The following is a 13,029-nucleotide window of genomic DNA, read 5'->3' as shown; positions in this document are numbered from 1 at the left end:
TTCTAAAAAACTGAAATTTATATTCCATTACACGAGGAATTAGTAATTCTTTTCTGTGATCGCAGAAAATATTGTATTTCTTTGAACACCTGTGCAAAAGGACTAAGCAAATACAACATGGGCAGATTTTGAAGTAGATATTCATAGTTTTGGGTAATTTATATTTAACTGTCGTACAAGCACAGGTTAACCACAAAAATGGCATTTTTCAAGTAGACTTTAGTGCCCCATGTGAGTTGCAGTGATTTATGAACGCTCCCCGTGTCCTGATCGCCGTCTTTGTTTACTTTTTTCTGTGCAAAGGTTCGCGGTTTCCACATTTCATATTGATTTCATCCATTTGTCTGCATAGGTTCGTATGATTACCTAGTGACCATCGTTTAAGCTTCATTGATATTCTAAGCAGGTCTTATTCTAAGCAAAGGGTTTTTCTATTATGTTTATTGTGCGTTTTTTAGAATTATCAGATGAGCGATTTGTAGAGCAGCGTCCGGTGTCATTGACTGTCATGGAGAATTGCACTGCAAGTGTTTCTTGTTTTGCCGTGATAGAGATTTTCTTTCTGTTTATTTTAGTCTCATTCCTTTCATATTCGAGTGTACGTGTTAGGGACCTTTGCTTCTGGTGCAATTAACTGTTAGACGTAGTGCGGTTAATTCTTCTATGGTACCTAGATAAGGGTAATGGCGATTGAAAGTGGCTTTTTTACCTGCCACATTATTCATTTATTCTTTAGACGAACTTTTTAGGATTATTTTCTCTATCTGGGCGGGATAATCAATACCTTGTTTTAATAATTGTTCGGTAAAAGTTATTCAGTATCAATTTTTGAGTCAAAAGGAAATTATAGTTTTTCTGATAGTTTGATGTGATTCTAATGAATTTGACGTCAATTCCCTTCGGAAATGCTAGCGTAACCTCTTTAAGCCGCACTTCTAAATTTGTCTATAAATACTGGGGAACCACTGGGGAAACGAAAGGGCGGAAAAAAAAACGAGTGAGGTACAGGCTGCATCCCAACCTAGTCTTCCATAAACTAATGTAGCCTATCCTAGTGTGTCACATTGCACCTGACAAGTGAGGTTTCATTCTTTATTTAACCCATAAGGGACGGGCTAAATATATATTAACCACACACCAGACTGGGCAAACTTGAAGGTTGGTCAAATTAAAAAAGAAAAACACATAAGTGGAAAGAGGAAGGTATGCAAATGCACATGGTGTAAGAAAAAAAATTAAAAAAGTTTTTCCCTATCTTCCATGGGAAGTTGAAAGTGACTATTTACAACCCTGTGTGGGGCATCTTTTACAAGACACTTATAAAGATATGCTAATTTTACCAAGTTATGTTTATTCCTAATAGTTTATTTTATATTGTAAAATTATAATTATAGCTCATACAGTATCATAACAGATAAGAACTAAAATCAGCAACAGATTCTGAGTATGTATATTTGTTGTAAAATATCTTTGAGATTTACTGAGATGGGGAGATGCAGTAAGATTTTGTGAGGTGTGCATGTTTTTCCTAATGTTTCTTTGCACTTTTCTTTGCAAAATTTCAATTATAGCTGACATACTATCATAAAAGATAAGAACTAAAACCAACAGCAATCCCTGGACACATTTATGAGTAAATAAATAAAAAGATGTCATGGGATAGAGAGGGCGGGCCGATACATTCCCCCATCAAGTCTCAAGGCACACTGATCCCCCTCTGTCCTGTGCTGAGCTGCTACAGTTGCCATAAGTCATTTATGGACCATTGAAGTGCTAGGAACATCTTTCCTACTAAATTCATCCAAATCATATGGTGTGTAATATTAACACTCATATGAGTTAGCCTGTCCATCACTCAAAATGTGTTATAGATCATCATATGATGATGCCTGTCCACTAAGGGTTAATCTGACCCAAGACACGTAACATAGTGTTCAGTAGAGTGAAATACAGGGATGCATCCTAATCTAAGTGTCTTGAGTGGAATCACACTTACTAGCAATGACAGATCCTTTCTGACTGGTGACCTCTCCTGAACATCCCAGTTAACCTGACCCAGGAGGCTTTAAGCCAGAAATAATGGTAATGCTATGATATTTTAATTCCTTGTTAAATACATGAACCATGTGTTTTTCCAAGACCTCACTTCAAGATTTTGCATTTCTGACAATATTTATGCAAACCACTGGATTTTGTGTATTTCCAGCTTCTATATGTAATAAAATTATGGAGGGGCCCCAGCAGGAAACTTGGGTTTTTAAGGAGATACCAAACCAGACAAACAGTCTGAGAAATACGTGGTTAATTTCTTTGTTAGTATTAATCCCTAAACGCATTATAAAGGACAAAGATCGTGTCAAAAGGCTAATTACAAGGGATAGGCTGAACCTTAACCTTAGATTCTGTTCCCTAACCTAACCCTAGGCACTTAGTTATTACCAGGCAAGGGAGCCTATTCCCTCACCCCCCTCCCAAATCCCACCCAACCTGACCTAGAGTACTTTAGGTCATTGAGTAAAAAGTAGGGATGCATCTTAACCAAACTTAGGTTACTTTGTCCTTACCTGGCATGGAGACTTTGGCTCTCCTGTTGTTCTCCATACTAACCTTAACTAAAGCAGTGTTAGTCAAAGAGTAAAATATCTTATTAAACTTGACCTAACAAAACCTAAATCTAAGGTACCACGTCTTTATCTAGGACAGGCAATGCCTCTCCCTAGATCCCTCATCCTAACCTGACTAAGAACACCATAAATCATAAAAGTGAAACACTGAAATTCATCTAAACTCGACCATGGGTCTTGTCTGGCAAGGGGGCACCTGTCTGCTTAGCTCTACATATCATATTCCTTACTCCATGGTTGGGTGGGTACCTCTGGTCTTATTCCAGGTAATTCAGTTTGGTTGGAAGATACTTTTATCAGTGGAAGGGATTATGGCACCACCTTTTGAAGAGGTTGCTTTAGTTCTTGATTTACCATATAAAATTAACCCTTAAGGGATGGGTTGAATATATTTTAAGCACAACCCCAGACTGGGCAAACTTTAAGGTTGGCCAATTTAAAAAAAAACACATCAGTGGAAAGAGAAACATATGCAAGTACACATGGTGTGAGAAAAAAATTATAAAAAGTTTCTGTACCTTCCACAAAGTTGAAAGTGACTATTTACAACCCTGTGTGAGGCCTGTTTTACAAGAAACTTGTAAAAATATGTTAATTTTTCCTAGTTACGGATTTTTTTTTATAATTATTTTACTTTATTTTGTAAAATTATTATAATTACAGCTCACACAATATCGCAACAGATAAGAACTAAAATCATTAACAAATTCTGAGTTTATTTGTTGTAAAATATTTATGAGATTTACTGAGATGAAGAGATGCAGTAACTATTTGTGAGGTATACATGTTTTTTCTAATATTTCTTTGCACATTTCTTTGCAAAATTACAGTTATAGCTGACATACTATCATAAAAGATAAGAACTAAAACCATCAGCAATCCCTGGGTATATTTATGAGCAAATAAATAAAAAGACGTCCTGGAGTGGCAGAGAAGCAGTATATTTCCCTCTGAAATCTCAAGGCATACTGAACGATGTCTCTCCCTAAGTATACCTTAGTTTTACCAGACCACTGAGCTGATTAACAGCTCTCCTAGTCTCTCCCGAGTCCCAAGCTGGGCTAAATAGTTGAAATGTTGTGAACATTTTCCCGCTAAATTCATCCAAACTGAATGGCGTGTATAAACTTAAGTTTTAATTTTTTTTAAGTTGATAGGTAATTATTCCGACTCATTCAGAACAAGTAGAGCATCTTAAATCGTAAGTGTAATTGTATAGAATAAATGGTTTGAAACGTACCAACATAATCGTAGCCTAAGTCTTACCCTACAACACCCAGGTTACTTCACTCATATGCTGTTCCAAATTGCACTTAAAACACTGCATTGCGTTGTGTATATTAATCTAAGACATAAACGATATAAACTTCTAGTTAGTTCAAATGGTGCCTTCAGTATTCCTAGCTTGAATGAGAATGAGATTGGCATAAGCACAGTCTGTTGCAGGATTAATTTCCCTTATCTCCTGCCACAGCTCTAAGGGGTATAACTCAATTACAGGTCTCATGATCTGGCTATGGGTCGTTCTTAGAGTAGCCACTCTTGGTACCTTGTCTCGCCCCATATGTAACTGGATCACTGGGCCCAACTTCCACTTGCTCCTTGGCCCCTTGTCATGAATGAGGACTACTTCGCCTATCCTGGGCCAAGAGCCATACACCATTCCTACTTGATGGGTCTCTTCGACATGGTCTTAAGATATTCTGGTGCCACTACAAACTTGGTAGCGTTGACACTCAACATGAGTGCTGGGAAACCTCTTCTACTGCAGAATTTTCTAAAACTCATGAGAAACGCGTCACAGGACTGGTTATCAACTACAGTATACCCCCCATATTCGCGTTCTCATGATTCGCGGACTCATGCGTTTGCGGGTTTCTCTGTGGAACATGTACACCCATTATTCGCGGAAAATTCGCCCATTCGTGGTATTTTTCACTGAGAAATATTCGCTAATTACTGTATTTTCATATAATTTTCATGAATAAATGTACTTTTTGTGATAAAACTATTAAAATACTCAGGTATAACTATATAACCATTTTTACAGGGTTTTTCTTGTGTGTAAACTATCAAAATGAGCAGTTCTAAGTGTTTTTAGAGGGGTTTTAAGTATTCACAGATTTTAGCTATTCTCAGGAGGGTGCGGTTTGCATCCCCCGCGAATACGGGGGGTTCACTGTAGCTCCAAATGTATTGCTCTGATTATCGGGCACATAAATAAGATGATATAAGCCTTCTCAGGGCTGTGTCCTTTTCCTTTAACCCATAATGCGCCGGTGTAGTCCACGTCTGTGTATTAAAAGGTTGCTTACATTGCACCTTGAACTCAGGAAATGGAGGAACTATACAGGTAGTCCCTGGTTTACGACGGGGGTTCCGTTCCTACGCCGCGTTGTATGCCGAAAATTGTCGTAAGCCGAAAAATCGTCAAAAATCCAAAGAAAACCTTACTTTTAATGCTTTGGGTGCAATGAAAATGATGTAAAACTGCAGTTTTATTGAGTTTTTCATAAAAAACCTCCAAATTTTTATTATTATGCTGTTTTGGAGCCATATTTCTTCTATCAGATCAGCGTCGTAAGCATCGTAACCGAGGGACATGCGTCGTAAACCGGGAAATAATTTCTGATGAATATGTTTGAAAAGCGTTGTAACCTCGGAACGTGATAAGCCTGACCCATCGTAACCCAGGTACTGCCTGTATTGGTCCTATATGGCCTCCCCTGCATTCTCCTACAAATAACACAATGGTGTAATATACTCTTACATAGTTGCCTTATCTATGGGATCCAGAACTCCTGCCTGACACTTGCCACAGTTGCATTTACACTCATATGAGCATTAGCATCATGATCCTTAATAATTACCCGAGTAACATGGCAACTCTTTGGCAATAGTATAGGAAACTTAGCAGCTTTGGGTAACTGCGTGTTCTAGTCTACCCTTACACCTTATTACCCCGTTGTCCTGGTAAAGATTCAACTGGTGTACGAGAGCTAGTTTTGGTTTTCTTACCCCCTTTGTCAAACTCCTATTCTTCTTGGAAAAATTCCCTTTGTATGATGGCAATAGTCTTATTCTTTGCCTCTTGGAGTTCTTCCAAAATCAATTCACCATGCCTCTTCATATTGATTGAACTCTTATAATTATTAAAAAAATCATAGGATCCACACTGTGGTCCTATAGACCTTTTTAACCTTGCTGAATCTCTTCCAATTCAGCAAGTGAGTATTACCATTCAGGTTGTCCCCTACAGTATTGACCAAATTGTTCTCTTCCCTACCCTGCACAAGTGATCCATCAACCCACGACCTATCTATTGGCCAAGAGGAATTTTTCTTAACCAAGGGGGTCTCTCCCACCAGAAAGAACTATCCAAGATCATTTCTGTCCTTTTCCCACGTATCAACCAGTCACTGGGATTATCATTTGTAGGCACATAGGATAAGACCGCCTCTGAAATTAAAGAGTATATTTCCTGTACTCTATTTTTCACAAATACAGGGAGAACACTTTTCGATACTGGCCAGATTCTACAAATTCATCCTTCTCAAAGGATTCTTTAATAAATTTGGCCATCCTTGCTGTTAGCAACAATGCCCTCAACTCAAGTTTTGGAACAGTTAATTCTTTAATGGGCACTACTCTTGCCTTTGCCACCATTAAATAAGAGTTTTTGTTCTTAACTCTGTAGGCTACACAAACATATGCTAACTCACTGGCATCACAGAATATTTGTAAGGGGTCCCCCTTTCCTAGGCTAGTATTCCTAGGAAAGGAAATATCAAGACATTTTTCCAAGTCTTTTGATAACTCAACCCATTATTTCTGCAATGGGTCTGGGAGTTGCTCATCCCAATCCAGTTGCTGCTTCTACGAATTCTGCAGGTATATCCTTACCCTAATAGTAACAGGTAGAAGTACTCCTAATGGATTGTAAATTCGTGCAACAGTTCTCAACACTTCTCTCTTAGTCTGGCTGGACTTATTTATCTTAGTTGGATGTAATGTCAAGGTATCTTTTTCTCTGTCCCAGCTCAGACCTAAGACCTTATTAGTTGTTTGTTCTCTGGCACTAATCCCATATTCTCTATAAATAGTTTGCAACGAGTCATTATTACTTGTCCATTCTTTCAGGTATAAATGTGCCTGCACAAATATCTTATTTGTTTCAAAGAAAAAATTTACCAGTTTATTATCATCATTGCTAGTGAACTGCAAGTTATCTACACATAGTCCTCTTTTCATCCTTTCTATGTCACCTTCTACCATAGATAGGTGTTTCTTAATTGTTGCATTCGGCAGAAAGGGAGAACATGTAGCGCCAAATAAAACAACTCAAAACCTATACACTACTATTTACTGTTAGGGTCTTTTGGATCTTCCAACCATAAAAACCTAGTAAAGTTTCTATATTCTTCCTTGAGTTACACCATTAAAAATGCCTTCTCTGTGTCACTAATACAGGTAAATGATTTTGTTTTAACTGCAGCAGAACTTTGAGCAGGTCAGCTGTTATATGTAGTCCTGTCCACAAACAATTGTTCAAGCTTAACCCACTTTTTCCCTGTCTGACCAAGCAGTCAAATACAATCCTTGTTGCAGTGTCCTTTTTAACACCATTGTGTGCCAAGAAATGACAGTCTTCCTCTGTTTTCACATATTCCACTCTTTCTATGAATCCCCTATCCTCATGATCCTTCAGGATTTTCTGGTAGTGTTCTAGATACTGAGTGTCCTTCTGAAACTTGCCACACTGTTGTGTTAATCTATTCAAAGCCAACCCAAAGTTGGAAGTTAATCTCCGTTTATTCAGTGCCACAACATACTGTTTGTCAATTACAGAATAAGTTATAGTACTCTCAAAGTTCTCCAGTACTTTCTGTTCCTGTTCTGTTATTTCACTGCAGTCAGTACCTAAATGATCTACACCATAAAGTTTCAAGGTCTTCTCTTGGATCCTTTAAATGAGTCGCCCATTCAGCCGTATTTATGTCGTCGGTTTGACGGTTTCCACTGCCAGCTTTAAAATGGAAACATGAGTCCCCTTGGTGGGAGGAGAACTACGTGTTTCAGTTACCACATAACCAAATATGGTTGGTAGCAATACTAAATTTTCAAATTTCCTAAACCCTGGATGTATAATGTTGTACACATTGTCAACCCCTATTAACAATCCTATAGGCAATTGTTTCTCTACTGGTGGATCAAAATCTTTATCAGCCAAGCAGATTTTCGTTCTACACAACGATCTTAAGTTCTTCGTAACGTCAGATTTCTTTGTATATTCTGGTAGTTCGTCTACCACTATACATACCATATATATTAATCTACCCTGATGAGGTACAGTGATGTTCACTATTTCTTATTCCTTAACTGGTGTAGAAGTTAAGTAACCTCTCAGTGATATATTTTCAACTCCCTTGCTTTTATAATGTAGTCCCTCAAGAGCAGATTTCTTCATAAATGATCTCTCGGCACAGGTATCCAACAACCCTCTCTTTCGCACAATGCAACCTCTTTTACCCTTTAGGGTATTATCTCTGTAGATAAGATCGACTTCCTAGTCATCTTATTTCCCTGTCCGGTATTTGTCAAAGAGAATATTCCAACTTGTATCCCACCTACCTTAGATTTATTTGGCTGGTTTCGATTGCATATAGCACTGTGGTGTCTTAATAGTGCAGCCCTTGTTACAACCTTGCCTGTCACAGTTGGAATGAAGTGTTTATTGGATGGGCATATGAAACATCTTTCCTCCTCTGGTTACATAGGATTTACAAAGTGCACATCCTCTAACTTGTTTTACCTTGGCTTTGTTCCTATTTTCTTTAGGCCTTACTGATGTTTCTTTTGGTCCCACAGATTGCCCTTGTTCTACTGCAAAAGCAGATACCATTATTATTAATGTATTAGCTTTTACTTGTTCAGTCTGTGGAAAAGCCCTCAAATTGTGTATTTCTTCTTCAAGATATTTTTTAAAGGTGTCAAATTTAAGCCAGTCTTCTCCGCACCATTGTTTTATTATTTCACTTATGCTACTAGGTAGTTTGGTGTAGAGCAAGATGGTATACAATTTACTCAATTCCAGCTGTTCACTCTCCATTGATCTTATGCAGCATTCCAATTGCACTCTAAAACCTTGTAGTGATTCTACATCTGCCATGGGAGTCGTAGTTTGGAAGAGTTTTCTAACTAAATAACTTGATTTCATCTTTTCTGCCACTGGTCTCTTTTAACAAATTCACTGCTTGTAAATATTTATCACCTGCTAATTTAAAACCAGATATCAGTTCCAGAGTCTCACCTTCCAATAGGCCCTTCAAATAAGAAAACTGTATTTTCTCAAAATCAGTACGTTGGTTTACTGTGATACTTCATAAAGTTCCCAAAATGAATTCCATTCCGATACAGCACTATCAAAATGTTTGAGGTCTAATTTAGGTAACTTTACACTAGCTTTATCAGGCAATATCGGTGCACTAGGTTCACCCTGTACAGCTAGGAGACTCGTGATGGAGGAGTTTAGTCAATGAATTTCAGTGCCTACCTGTAGGCTAAATTCAGCTTGATTCATAATTTGGTCAGGTCGTTTCCAGGACTTTTAGATCCAATATTTCAATGTTCAATTCCTGGATTTTCTGCAAATATTCCTTCAAGGAGTCTGTCAATGAAGAAATACTATTGATATTGCCTGCGATAATGCTGCATCAATAGTGGCTTCAACCTTTTTTTGACCAGTTAATTATCACAGACCTAAACTCTAACTATACAGATCACTGTTGTAACAACCAATCACTGTGATCCTGGTCATGGCTCCAATTTATTCTGACTTATTCAGAACAAGTAGAGCATTTCAAATTGTAAGTGTAATCGTATAGCCTAAACGGTACATTTTTAGGCTGAGTTTTCCCCTGGTGGAACCATTATCCAGGTACTCCGCTATCCTCCAACAGCTGCTATTAACTCCTGTGATGTTCCAGGTGGGCATTCATTGCTTGTTAGTTACCTATAGAAGATTTTGCTTTCTCTACCACTTAGCTTTGGCTAAGAAGGAGGGTCCTCATGCTGCTTTTCTTGCTGCTGCTTCGTGTTTCTTTGGTTGCTAAGGCTGTTGGCTTGCCTTTGGTGGTAGTGTTTCCTGGTTTGATGATACATGTAGATGCTTGCTTACCAGGACAAACAGACCAAATTCAAGACATGGAGAAAAAGTTGTTCATGTGAAAAGTACACCATTTTTTTTGAGTTTCGTTGTGTTATGAATAGAATTTACCATATAGCTTAGAGTAATTACAATAATGCCTTAAAAAGGAAACTTGAATGAATTCCTTAGCCTCATCTGTGGTGGACCAAATTGGTATCATATATTGTTGGGTCAGGCTCATCTTCCATTCCACCACTACTAACAGAAGATGGTAGATCAGATACTGGCCCTAAGGTAAAGGCTGAACCACTTCACCGAGCATTTGAAGCTAAGCAATCATCTGAGGGTGTCCCTCTCCATGATACTTGTCATCCTGAGCCTATTGTTATAAAATTTGCATTTCGCCTGCGGGATGTTAAAAATTCTGGATAATCTTGATAACTGGGGTGGAGAATATCCTGATGGTTTCTTCCCTTTGTTTTCTTCCAAGATTAGTAGATTCTGTATATTTTCAGGCTGGCGTAGTATCTTTGCAGATGAGCACAAGCCTAGTAAAGAAGTGCCTGTTCCAAAGAGTGGCATATCTGCAGACTGCAGTAATCACAGGCCAATTTCTATTTTCCCTGTGATCTCCAGAATTGCAGAAGAACTTATTTTCATTTAAGACACTTACCAAGTAATGACATAGTTATAGTTTCTAACTCGCATGGAAGCTTTTATTTAAAAAATAGCGGTAGCGCTTCGATTGTTTAGTGTAGGTGACAGGCCCCGCCCACCACTGGGAATACTGAAAATGACTTAGCAGATAGCCTCATTGTGTTTCTGCTGGCTCTCGAGTAACATCGGGGGTTTGCTGCAGCTTTTGTTTACTAAATTTTGGTTGCATGGCCGGATCTCAGAAAAGTATTATTGCTCATTTGAGTAGCCTTCAAGCTTTAATAGCTTTCAGGATAATTTTTTTAGTTCTTTGGTTATTATTATGTCTGGTTCAAGTTCACCAAGTTTCTCCATTATAGCGAAAACTGTTAAGCCAGATTAATCAAATCTTGATATGATTCTCATACAATTTGCAGTAAATGTAGTGGGCAGAAATATAGTAGGGAGAGAACTTGTGCTAAATGTAATGTTCCGATACGATATACAAACCATCGGTCCTTTACATTAGGAATTACTTACGGCGAAGCTGGATACGGCCGTTAAACTTTTAAACAAGGTGGTTAGGCAGTATCTACCGTCAGGTAGGGGAATACCCTCTTGCTCGGATGTAAACATTCCAGTTTGCTTTTGGCTGTCATGCATTGCAGATGTGTTTTCGGATCTCTTTGCCTGACTGTCGTTAAGCTCTTTATTATCCTGGTGGGATCCTTCTGTATTTGTGAATATATTACATGTGTTTGATATTTATTAATACAAACCCACGATTTGTGATAGCCTTGCATCAGGCGTCGTTCCCCTGCAACTGTGTCTTGGGTTTGAAGGCCAAGGGGGTATTTAGAGGGGCGTAAACAAGTGGTAATGTCTCTCTTCCAGTGGCCCTGTATCTAGATACTGAAGGCATTACCCCTGTACGTTTGGAGATTAGATTGGGACATACCGGTAATATCTTTGCTCCCCTACATTGATCAGGACGTAAAGAGTTCGCTCTCCGTCTTGGGCTCCTGTCCTCTATGTACAAGGGCATGACTACTTCCTTTTTACTTGTGCTGAGAGTTGTTTTTGCCTTCTGTGTTATGGAGAGTTGGAGGGGGGGGAAGGAGGGGGAGAAGAAGAAGGTGGTTGTGGGTGTCGTCAGAAAGTTTTGCTTCCATGGTGCCCTTGGTGGCCTCCCTACCCTTCCTTCTCTCTCCCTGTAGGTTCTTTCTTATCTCTCCTTTGGGAGAGAGATCTCTCCTTCTCCCTCTTTGCTCGCTCGTCAGGCGAAGACCGCGAGGGGGGGTCGCGGCCGGTCAGGCAACCTCTCACTGCATAGGGCAGTTCCCCTCAGAGCGAGAGGAGTCTCCCCCTACTAAACATCTTTGTTTTTTCTTTCAGGTTGACAGTGAGCATCGCAGGCACAGCAGTAGTTGGCTGGATATCTCAGTTGGGAGCTGTGGTACTTTCCGAAGGCTCAACCTTTCTAACCTGGATGTCTTCGACATTTTTGCTAGTACTATCTCTCCGAAGGAAGTATTTAAGGACACATCTTTCTCCTGGCTTCACGAAGCAATCGAAGGAGGTACTCAGCAGCTGGTGATGATAATACCGGTACTTTCCACCCAAGAACTCACGAAGTCAGGGCTTGGTTCATCCCTCGCATTCCAGAAGTTTCTATCTGTCTGGAAGCAACATGTGGTCTCATAGACCACACTCTCGTCTTCTTCCTGTGGTCTTGCCCACAGGCCCTTGGAACCTTTTTTCCTTGGCCCTGTGGTGGCTGCTCAACAAGTTGTAGTTTTCTTACCCGGCTCCTTGTAGAGGACTAGTAGCACCTCGCCTAAGTGAGAAGGGTTCCGAGAGTGACTGGCCTCTCTTCCTCCTCACTTGTCCTCCTACTTTTCCTCCTTCGGGATGAGAATAGGACTCGAATCGATACTTGCTGGATCTGGCATCTGATGTGGTAAGACTACACATCGAGCACCTGTTCTATTTTTCTTTTAGAATCATAGAAGCAATTCTGCTCCTTCCTCTAGTAAGGGGAGGAAGGAGAAACTGGCAATAAGGGAATCCCTATCTCGGGTTTTCCTTACTGCCTCCGACTTTAAGATTCTTCCCAGCCCATTTCGTATGAGTTATGTTTCCTCACTCATGCAAAAAGTTCCAGTATCTGACATTTGATCTTGCAGTTCCTACACTCCGATCAATATGTCAGAGGCACAGTACTCCTCCTCACCCTTTCGACCAGGAGGAGTAGCCCAGGTGTGCAGAACTCCAGTCAGTTCAGGAGACTCACTTAGATTCCTCCCTCCAACCAGTGAGTCTTCCTAGTGTAAAGGACCAATGGTATGTATATCGTGTCGGAACAAATCACAATTTTTGAAAGTAAATTGTATTTTTCCTAACTATACAAACCTGAGGTCTTTTACATTACATTTTATGCCCGCCTCATGCCACATCTCAGTCTGAACCTGGACCGAAAGGCAAACTGGAATGTTCACATCCGGGCAGGCGGGTATGGTTAGGGAGCAACTGGCAGTAGTTACTCCCTAACCACCTTGTTCAAGAGTTTAACGGCCGGTCCAGCTTTGCCGTAAGTAATTCCTAATGTAAAGGACCTCAGGT

The 13,029-nt window shown here is 39.6% G+C and overlaps 2 protein-coding genes across 3 annotated transcripts in view; one reads left to right on the top strand and one right to left on the bottom strand.

The window, feature by feature from the left end:
- The first annotated feature begins 214 nt into the window (after positions 1–214).
- Etl1 (SWI/SNF-related, matrix-associated actin-dependent regulator of chromatin, subfamily a, containing DEAD/H box 1) overlaps positions 215–13,029 on the top strand; it is a 171,544-nt gene continuing 158,729 nt past the window's right edge. Inside the window, exon 1 of one of the 2 annotated variants that reach the window (XM_067120410.1) lies at positions 215–352. The gene's annotated coding sequence lies outside the window, so the exon portion shown is untranslated. The remainder of the gene's footprint in view (positions 353–13,029) is intronic. The other variant, XM_067120419.1, reaches the window with a different exon arrangement.
- Positions 7,063–8,526, bottom strand: LOC136843232 (uncharacterized). The gene is made up of 2 exons (XM_067111329.1): positions 8,437–8,526; positions 7,063–7,455 (listed from the first exon to the last, which is right to left on the bottom strand). The coding sequence occupies exons 1-2, from the start codon at positions 8,524–8,526 to the stop codon at positions 7,063–7,065; spliced, it is 483 nt and encodes a 160-aa protein (XP_066967430.1).

The sequence above is a fragment of the Macrobrachium rosenbergii genome, chromosome 2, assembly GCF_040412425.1.
Source record: "Macrobrachium rosenbergii isolate ZJJX-2024 chromosome 2, ASM4041242v1, whole genome shotgun sequence".
In the NCBI taxonomy this organism is placed as follows: domain Eukaryota; kingdom Metazoa; phylum Arthropoda; class Malacostraca; order Decapoda; family Palaemonidae; genus Macrobrachium; species Macrobrachium rosenbergii.
The sequence above is the reverse complement of the archived record's forward strand: the minus strand, read 5'-3'. Positions and strand labels throughout refer to the sequence as shown.